Source organism: Mytilus edulis, chromosome 14 (genome assembly GCF_963676685.1).
Source record: "Mytilus edulis chromosome 14, xbMytEdul2.2, whole genome shotgun sequence".
NCBI classification, from domain to species: domain Eukaryota; kingdom Metazoa; phylum Mollusca; class Bivalvia; order Mytilida; family Mytilidae; genus Mytilus; species Mytilus edulis.
In genome coordinates, this window is record NC_092357.1 from 24,613,032 (window position 1) to 24,624,200 (window position 11,169).

The following is an 11,169-nucleotide window of genomic DNA, read 5'->3' on the forward strand; positions in this document are numbered from 1 at the left end:
AAATTGTTTTTTCCTTAAATATACACGGTGAAACTAATGTTTTAAATGCCTAGTTTTGTGTACACTTAATCTACACAAGGCCTACATGGAGTATCGACTGCATGTAGACAAAACATGTTTTACACTACATGTACACATTGAATTTTATCAATGGGAACGTAATTTTGTTTAGTTTACGTGTGAGTTACACTTACACAACACCGAGTTTATCAATGCAAAATGATGCAGACAGATAAGATGCTTATAATCAGATTTATAGTTTTATAGCCAGTTATGTTTATTTTTGATGCTACATATAATTACGAACAAATTGAGCTCCATGGAGTCGAAGATCAACCGAAAAAGTGGATATTATTAGTTTCTACTTCATTAGTGATATCGTTCCGTTATTCCAGATACACAAATCGTTTACAACAATTAATGGTATGAGTACTAGAAAATAACCTTTTAATTGACATTTTCTTTTATTTTTAGTGAATCTGGAAAATTTTGGATTGGTGTATTCAGTGATGATTCTACAACAGACATATATGATGCTAGTAAGCAAGTATATACATGGTCAAACTGGGACGAGTCTAGTTTATCGTTAGAGAATACTGACACCAATGGATCTGTTCAATTTAACTCAACACTATGTGTAACAGGAGATCTGAGTCAGACCTTAAAGTGGGTGGTAACAAACTGTGACGAGCGTCACCCTTATGTCTGTCAAACCTTTGGTACGTATTTAATATCTTCTTTTTATCTTTACCCGGTTGAATATATGTTGACGTTGTTTTTATTGAAAACAGGACTACAATCGGCAGAACATACATTGTTGTACCAATGAAAGGTAAATGTTGAATTGTCATCCTATGCTATCAATAAGATGTTTACAGCCGAGTTGTTGACATTACATAATTAAAGAAACCCATTAAGGATGTACACCTCTGAGGAGCCAAACATTTCTAGAATTAAACATTTTTTTTCACCTGATCTTTGGGTTTAAATGACTGTAAAAAACTCAATGATGAAGAAAAAATCATATGGTGGTGCACTTTTTTTGCTACGATCCTTTGAAAATACCCAATTTTGATGATTTTCCCAATTTTCATCAATTTGTACCTCTTTTTGGGCTATTATCGTGAAAACAAATCACAGTTCCACAATTAAACTGTTTTTCCTACTTTGGGTAAAGATGAAGAAGTCCAATATGAATAAATTTAACTTAAAAAGAACTATAGGTAGTTGTGAATATAAGAAAGTTGTATCATATTTTGATGTTTTTTTGTGTCGAATCTACAATGCTGGCAATTTTGTAAATTTGTGATTTTTTTCAGTTTTAAGAACAAAATGAATATTATATCAACTGTTTTTGTTATAAATGATTGACAAAATACATATCTACGAAATTTGAAAAGACAAAAATGATATGAGATGTACATGATTGTTGTATAATTATTTTTTGTACCCCTTACCCATTTTCTAAAGATTTTGGCTAAAAAAACTGACTTGATTGGTCGTAAAATTTGAAAACTGGATTACTCAAAAACTATTTATTGTAAAAACATATTTTTTATGTGAGATTACATAATATTTTTAGAATTCATTTATATTTTCCTCTTGTATCCCATGTTTTTGAAATGATTCTAGAACGAGATTTTAACGAGACTAAAACGTCAGAAGAATACATCAACAGATCTTAAATCATAATAACAGTGTGAAAGTTAAACCTGTTTCAGGTACCCATCCTTCCGCATTTTAAAGTCGAATGCTTACGTCCAATATAACATTGTACTCACGACAGCTTGTACCTTGAAGGGAAGGAAGTAGATTATCATTAAAATAGAATTATTTGTAATTTTATTAAAAAAAATGTTAAATCATGTTAACCCTGTCTAAATTCAAATTACATTATACATGTTATAGTTTAATATTAAAAAATCAATCTAAGCTTATTATATGTTATTATATTTTCACAAAGCTATGAAGTACGGGTAGCGATATTGAGCATAATCTTGATATTTAAAGTATTTTAATAAGTAATGCGGTAGTTCTCTATAATTACGATTTAACAGTATAAGCATTAATGTCGCCATGCAAATAATTCAATGATAACATGTAATTAAGTCAGGATTATGATGATCGCCCGACAGTAATCACGGTATATTCAGGTGAATATCAACTTATTGACATGCTGTTTTATAAAAGTTGAAATCATAGGACATTAACTTTGTCAGTTTAAGCATCATTATAATTTGCTGTTTGTTGATGCATGACTTCATTACTCGCGTGGAACTGAATTACTCGGGTCATCATTGTCTTTAAACAAATCAATCAAATTGCAATCATCACACATTGAAACAGATTGTATTACATTCTATCGAATGTATTAATTGTCAAACGTAAAACACGTTAGTATTGATACGTATCGCATTAACACACTATGTGTTATCCTTTATAGGATTAATGATTATTTAAATTAGGTTAGAATTGTTAAAATGAATACATGAGGCGTACAAATTGACAAACCTTAAACATGGAAAAGCCATAACTATGGTCAAGTATGAACTAAGTACATTTGTCAGTGTCTCGATTTATAATATCCGTAAAATATATTTTATATGAATAAACAAATATAAGCGGTGGTTAACATATCGAATTTGTCTATGAATCATTCCAGATAAGAAACTCTTTACTGAAGAGGTATATTAATAATTGATCAATTCCTTATATTTCTTGTTATAAATTCACCTGATTGCATTACAGCAGACAATCGACATCAATATTAATTATGTATTGCGTTGTGAAACTAGATCAAAATACCAATTAGGTCTATCTGATTGCTTTTTTTAATTAAACAAAACATTTATCTATAGTCAATGATATATAAATAAAGGCAACAGTCGTATACAACTGTTCGAAAGTCATAAATCGATTGAGAGAAAACAAATCCGGGTTTCTTAAACTGAGAGACACACATCAAATATAAGAGGGAAACATGAAAACAACAGAAACACTTCGGTGCAACAAAAACCAAACGACAATGCAACACACACACACAGAAACGAACAAGGATAATAATTGCCATATACTGTGGGTTCAATTATTTTTGTGGGTATCAATTTTCATGGATTGCTGAAATCTTGCATTTTCGTGGATTTTTGATTTCGTGGTTTTGTCAATCTCTGAATACAAAGCCTATTGAAAATATGTTATTCGTTGAACATTTTAATTCGTGGTTCAACTCTACCCACAAAACCCACGAAAATTAGTATTCAACACATTATAATGAATTCACTGTAAACCGTATTTTATTTAGACGAAGCTGTAACAGAAGCTGTTGATGTCGGAAACCATAATCACGTGTCCTGCCCGGAGGTACTTAAATACAGATCTTCAAATTTATCAAGAGGTGGCAATGTAAAAAGGAATGGTTCTGTTTATTGTAAGCAATTATTTACTAGAAGACTTACATTTTAGTTAAAACAATACAATTTAAAATTACACTTGTAATCCTAAATTAGAATATGGCAAGCATGTCACCTTTGCCTTTATTAAGATACAATTTCGACAAGTGTAAATGTGTCTTTTTGTCTTCCAACAAGACGACGGTATATATTGATTTATCGACGAATTTTTGATAAAAGATACACTCTCAAAATATGTAGCTGTTTCATTAGCTTTTAAATCTTACATCTAAGAAAAACACCGTTTTTCTATTCATGCCAACATTTTTACGATTGACTGTAAAATTATATCTCCAATGGTAGCGTAGGTTAAATATTATACAAACACATTAAGTATTTTAAAACCAGTTAGAAATTACAAGCGTTTATATATTTACTACAAGTGGGAACTTAGCATTTAAATATTCTCTTGGTATGAATTATATTGTTACATCTAACAGAATAATGAAGGTAATAGTATATACAGAGGATGCAATAGATACCAGAGGGACATTCACACCCATGAGTAAAAAGATAAACTGACAACCCCATGGCTAAAAAAGGAACAAGCTAACAGACAAACAGTAATACTTAACACGTCATATAGAAAAATAAGGGCTCAGCAACACGAACCATAGCTACAACTTGGGTGTTCTTGGATGCTCCAGAAAAGTAAGCAGATCCTTTTCCACATGTGGCACCCGTCGTTTTGCTCAAATGCACTACCGTCTGTGAAATATATATTCTAGAACGGTCAACCAACTCGTGATGGCGTTCGTAAAACCTCCGAAAGTGTGATTTCTATTTTACCATTTAGAGCATTTGGTTTAATAGTCTCCATGTGATCAGCCTTTCTCTATCGAGGAAATCATTATCGGGAATACAAACCCTGGATTATCGTATCAATGGGGAGACATGTACTTCGAATATAGGCTGGAATGTTGCTACATAAAAATAAAATTTCACAATTGGAAACTGTTATCATCTCTGTTGTCGTAACATTTAAGTTATCAACTGACACTTACTGTCAAGTAATAGACGTTAGTCAAGATATGAGGCAGACTTTAATGTACATGTATATGGTGTCTTGTCAATTTCAGTTCGCTTAAATAGATTCGTAATACTTACCAAATTTGAAATAACATTGTGATAAAGTATCATCAAGCAAAGTAGAGTTTGAAGATATTGCTTATTTCTGTTTTTTCTTCCCACGAAGTTTCTGTATGAAGTAAATAGTTATCAAATGTACCAGGATTATAATTTAATACGCCAGACGTGGGTTTCGTCTTCATAAGACTCATCAGTGACGCTCTAATAAAAAAAGTTATAAAGCCAAACAAGAACAAAGTTGAAGAGCATTGAGGACCCAAAATTTCAAAATGTTGTGTCAAATACGGCTAAAGTAATCTATTCCTGGGATAAGAAAATCCTTGGTTTTGTAACAGGAAATTTATGCGAATGACCATATATTTGATATTCTTGTCAACACCGAAGTTCTGAATACTGGGCTGGTGATACCCTCGGGGACGAAACGTCCACCAGCAGTGGCATCGACCCAGTGGTGTAAGTAAGCCTTTTAAAGAATTTATGCGAATGTCAGTTAGATCATGAAAGTCCATTCACCCGTGTTAAACATACGATCAAGCCTAGTTAAAAACAGTATGTAATCGGTCGCATACCTAATGATAGGTCTGTATTGAATTTTACCATGTATGTATTCCAAAAATGTAACCTCCCATTTATTATGGTCTTACATGTTGAAACAATCTGTATTTATTTATTCATGGTTATTCTTCACAAAACGTTTGAATTTTTGTACTAAGGCTTATCTACCTCAGAAATAGATAACCTTCGCTGTATTTGACAAAACTTTTAGGAATTTTGGTCCTCAATGCTCTTCAATCGTACTTAATTTGGCATTCTTAACTTTTATTTGAATTCAAGCGTCACTGATGAGTCCTTTGTAGACGAAACGCGCGTCTGGCGAATATACACATTTTAACCCTGGTATCTATGATGAGTTTAGTTATACCTTTTTCAGCTGGAACAAATGGGATATTCACAAAGGATGACAAAGTCTACGCTCTGACAGAACGCTTAGACGCACAGAAAGTGACGACATTTCAGGACTGTATTGTTTTGTGTACAACACATGCTCAGTGTAATGAAGTTATAGTGGTCAGCGAACAAATTTGTATTCTTTACATTTAAAAATATATTATGTTTTTGAAAACACTCGATGACTTTTCAGAACATATACATTTACGCCTTTTACACACAAATGTATTAAGAGTAAAAGCAAATATGCATTAGTCAATGTATTTGATATTTGCTATTTGTAATTGGCTCGATCAACAATACAGCTTTTGTATAACTTTTTGGATTCCTAAAATGTTGCGCTAAGCTTAACTAGAGACATTTAAGGCGCATATCTGGTGTGGTGAAATTTATTCTCTCTTTTTCTGGGAACGTTGAGATGAATGTTTCGACACCAAGTGATATTTTTATTTATCACAATTGTGTATATTTTTTCAATGAGGTCTTGAATAGAACGAGAATATACTCTATAGTTAAAAAGGTATAATTAATTGCTCAATATTTTAATTTCATTTGGAAAAAAGGCTTTGCGTTTTAAAAAGGAGAACATCTTTGCATTCTTACAACTTGCTATAACAGCATTAATAATCAATTATTTAAGTTCACTATGCATACATGAGTTATCCTTCTTTTCATATCGAATATTTTAAAAACATTAACGAGAGAAAAAGAATCAAAATAACATCTTGCTCTACTTAATCATTGATGGTTAATTTTAAGGTAGCACAATACAAAGATTTTATAACTCCAACTCCCAAGTTTTAAAATGTTGTAACTTTCTTAATAATGCTTGAAAATTCATAAAAGTAGTACTTTTGGATAGCTAACAGATTACTCTTTCAAATAAAAGCAATGTTAGTATTATGCAACAATTATGTAACCAATTATAATGTTAACTGTGTCTAAAATATTTTTCACCAAATTTCCACTTTCAAATGAAATTAGCTTCTGCATAGGTATCCCTAGAGGGTTGATTTTATTATATATTGTTCCTATGGCCATTATTTACAAAAGGGTGTCTCAGATTTCAGATAGAATGTGTAGAACAAATTTTACACCTAATTGAACATTATCTTCTTTTATGTGGTAAGGATGTTTACACTAATTAAAGATTTATGAGGGAATGGAATACCATAGAGACAATCTGAGACACCCTTTTGAAGCCCATGATGTGTTGATTAAGATTCCGTTAAAATGTTTAGTATAGTTAAAGAGATGATAGAGCTAAATTCATTCAAGTGAACTTACCCAGATTTTGCCACTAATTACATTATAATTGATTACATAATGATTGCATAATAAAAATATTGCATTCATTTAAAAGATTAATCTTTTATCTATCTATATATTAATACCTCTTTTATTATTTTCTATGTATTCATAAGAAAGTTACAGCATTTCAAAGGTTAGTGATTGGAAGTAAAAAAATCTTTGTATTGTGCTACCTTAAAGAAAGTCCGATATCTTCCCGAATTATTTTAGGGAACAAAAACTGAAAAAATAGACAACACGTTCAGTTATTAATTTGAAAACAAAAAAGAAAGGATAGCAAAACCAAAATAGATACTAACCATGCATCTGATAAGTTCTATATTATTTGTTTTATTGTCTAAAAAGTCAGTGATAAGCTCAGCATATGGATCATTAATGCAAGTTCTTTAGATAAAAATGCTTCTTTAGATAAAAAGGCTTACTACAGTATTAATTATAAACATGATAAAGTTATGGAAACATTAGCTGACAACAAACCCATTTCATCGAACCGTAGGGCATTGTCGTCCTTGATGGCAAATTTGCTAATGCGAAATATTGATATTTTGTATACTGTTCATGTGTATGATAAAACATTTTATTCTTTGAAGTTGATAACTTTTTGTTTTGTTTTTCGTAGTTAGTAATACGCTGGTCTTCAACTGCATTACATTTGCTCATCTCTGCATCTTTTTAACTTTACTTCAAATAAACAAACAATAATAAATGAAATAACAATGTGTCTGTCTTCAAAAAGTTCATTATCTTTTTCCATTTAAATGTCTTCCTTGATTTAAATCTTCTGAGCTCTGAAACGATAAAAATTGTGCCCTTGCCTAAAAGATGATTGCACCAATATCAAGTCATGAACTGTACCTGAGCATCACAATCAAAAATTCTAAATGCTGATTCTGGATTATTTCTATTGATTTTTAAGGGGGGAACGGTGTTTTTAAATTAAAGGTGTCTATATCAATAACGCCTTATGTACACACGACATAACATGTCATTTTTTTTAAAGCCATGAATGCGTTATCTATTTATTTTCGATCTATGAGTTTGACTGTCCCTCAGGTATCTTTTGTTCCTCTTTTAAGAGTCAACGATCAAACATGTCAAATACAACACAAAGCAACAATTGTAAGCACAGCTCGTCAAAAACAATTAGTAGATATGGGATTAAATGGGTCAAAGATCTAACACCAACGACCTTATTACTACTTAAGTTAAAAAAAACCCAACTGTTGAAGGCCTTCCACGTTTAGGACATCTACAAGATTTTCCGTTATGTTTCAATATTTCATACTACCTCTAGAGAAAATTGTATATATAACGAAACAAGTTATAAAAATTTGATAATCTTTTTCAAAATATTGTTGGTAAATTTCTTTATAAAATAGAAAAATAGGTGCTTACACGTATTTTTATGCCGCATTTATGGGTATTATGTTTTCTAGTTTGTTCGCCCGTTCGTGCGTTCGTTCGTTTGTCCGTCCGAATGTCCCGCTTCAGGTTAAAGTTTTTTGTCGAGGTAGTTTTTTATGAAGTTTAAGTACTATCAACTTGATACTTAGTACACATATTCCCTATGACATGATCCTTTCTAATTCTATGCTAAATTAGAGTTGTTATCTCAATTTCACGGTCCACTGAACATAGAAAATGATAGTGAGGATGGGACATCTGTGTACTATGGACACATTCTTGTTACTGTGAAGCTTTGAAACAAGCTCAGTAAATTAAAGTAAACTAAATATTAATAGTATGTTATACATATACGCATTCATGGATCTACAATCTGTCGATACCTGTTATTTATGTATGTGCCTGTCCAATGTCAGGAGTCTGTAATTCAGTGGTTGTCGTTTGTTAATGTGTTACATATTTGTTTTTTGTTCATTTTTTTTTATTTAAATAAGGCCGTAAGTTTTCTCGTTTGAATTGTTTTACATTGTCATATCGGGGCCTTTTATAGCTGACTAGGCGGTATGGGCTTTGCTCATTGTTGAAGGCCGTACGGTGACCTATAGTTGATAATGTCTGTATCATTTTGGTCTCTTGTGGACAGTTGTCTCATTGGCAATCACACCACATCTTCTTTTTTTATATCTTAATTATTATGAAGTAATTTTTTCCTTTACAACTCTATAAAAATAATGCAGGGTAAAAATACTTGCATGCATACTTGGCCCTCTAGGTATAAGAGAAAAATACAAATACAAATACAAATAGTGTTTGCTTACTTTAGATATATGTTCTATGGCGGAACGCAACTGTTCAGTGGACCAAATATATGCCCGCAAAATAATGTTTTTTTTTAGAGAAGTTTCAAAATGAAAGTTGAAATAAACATATTTTTATGTTGTTTTTTTACGTTTATGATTTAGAAGATTTAAAAACTATATAGGAAAAAGTAACATAAAAAAAAATACTAAACTACGATGAAAATCTAAAGCGGAAATTCCCTTATCAAATGACAAAACCAAAAGCTAAAACACATCAAACGAATGAATAACAACTGTCATATTCCTGACTTGGTACATACATTTTCTTATGTAAAAAATGGTGGATTACACCTGGTGTTTAGCTAGCTCAACCTCTCAACAGTAATAAATTCTACTAGATAAATGAACAAATAACTTTTCCGGTTTTAGCCAGTGTTCAAAGTTGGTTAAAGTCTATAAAGAGTCCACCAAATTTGTTTTTATTAAACAAGTAATTTTCTAGATTGGTAACCAGCTTGATACATTGGAGTACAGGATATAGTTTTTTTCAATTAATGACACCAAATACCTTTACGGACAAAAAAAAAACAAAAATGTCAATCTATTCTTGGTGTTCATTATCAAAACTCATTGCAATATATTGAACTTAAAGCAATTGTCAAACTCCATGGCATTTCAAGAACAACACCTCAAATCTCCCAAACACGAGTCGTGTACCGCAACGTTAATTTTGACGAAACGTTTGTCAAATACTTCTTTCAAAACTATGCAAAAGAGAGGCAATATTTTTCAGAACGATATTTAAACCCACAAGCGTAAGTCGACGACGTTTTTACCAAAAATAAAACGTTTTGACATAAAACATTGAACAAAACACAACAGAAAAGACTTATGACTAATCAACGGAAAGACTTTTGACTAATCAACAGATAATCCCACTAAAAATTGTCTCGTTAGCTATCCAATTGAAGTATATGGTAGACTATTCTGTTTTACAATTTATATAGTTGAGCTGTTGTTTTATTATTTTGCAGAAAACTCTCTTTTAGTGAAGAAGTATCTGTCTATCAAATATAAAGTCGATGTTTCCCGTTGAAAAGTAATTTATCTTTTCTGTAAATTTGTGGAATCTACAAAAGTTATTTCTGTTGAGTCTTGTGTCAGGATATTAGTTGCTACAGGCAAAGCATAAAGGTTCTAAAAAAACATTGACAATGTAATTCTTATCGATTTAACTGCTTAAGGAAATAACCTTTCCATCAACATAGTATTTTCACGACTGCTAGATTGAAATGTTACTCTCTAATGGACAAAATTCTAATTAACAAAATCAACTATTATCCCAATAACAAGTATTACATATGTCTCTTAAATTTATTTTTAGTATTACTTGGAGACAATATCTGACAACTCAATGACAAACATTTTCGTTGTAGGTGTAATTACACTCGAGTAGGTATTGCATTTAAAACAGAACACGACACCTCTGGGAACATGCGTTAAAAATCGTATTAGGTTGATAAGACATAGCAAAAGTTCCTTGATTAGTTATAACTTTAAGCTTAGATGTTAGGTGGTTTTTGAGTATCAGCAACATATTTGGAGACATTTGATCTTCCACTGAATCTGATATTTATCATTGCAAATCCGTAATCCATAGTTACATTAACATATTACAGTGTGACACAACAAATCTGGTACATAGAAACAGACGTTTGCTGTATAGGAAATCAATGTTGTAATTTGACAAATTACTATACTTGATTTGATTTATCATACATTTGAAATAACAAATAATCATACACATCTGTATCAAAGGCGAAGTTCCTTTATATTATCAAAAAAGTAGGGCTAAAAACAGCAAGGCATATTTAAACTTATAAGTCGAAAACAAACTGACAAATCATTGAACAACAGGTATACTACAAAAAGACAAAAAACAACAATCTCTATCAAGTAATTCGAAAGTGTAAGCAGATTCTGATTACGTTGTTTCACTCATGTAAGTCGACCCTGATGAATTTCTTATACGGTAGGTCAAAGTCGAGGACAAGGAGAACGGCATTGTGGTTGTCATCTGTTAAACAGAATTACATAACGACCAACTAAATAGTGATGGTGTCATTATTTCTTTTTCGAAGGAATGATTCCAACTTCAACTTTTGACA

At 31.3% G+C, this 11,169-nt stretch overlaps 1 protein-coding gene across 1 annotated transcript; it reads left to right on the forward strand.

Moving 5' to 3' along the window:
• The first annotated feature begins 215 nt into the window (after positions 1-215).
• LOC139504480 (uncharacterized) lies at positions 216-5,677 on the forward strand. Its single transcript, XM_071294584.1, has 4 exons — positions 216-344; positions 475-719; positions 3,302-3,427; positions 5,470-5,677. Exons 1-4 carry the CDS (start codon positions 274-276, stop codon positions 5,637-5,639), a joined length of 612 nt encoding a protein of 203 aa, XP_071150685.1. The 5' UTR covers positions 216-273; the 3' UTR covers positions 5,640-5,677.
• The last annotated feature ends 5,492 nt before the right edge of the window (positions 5,678-11,169 follow it).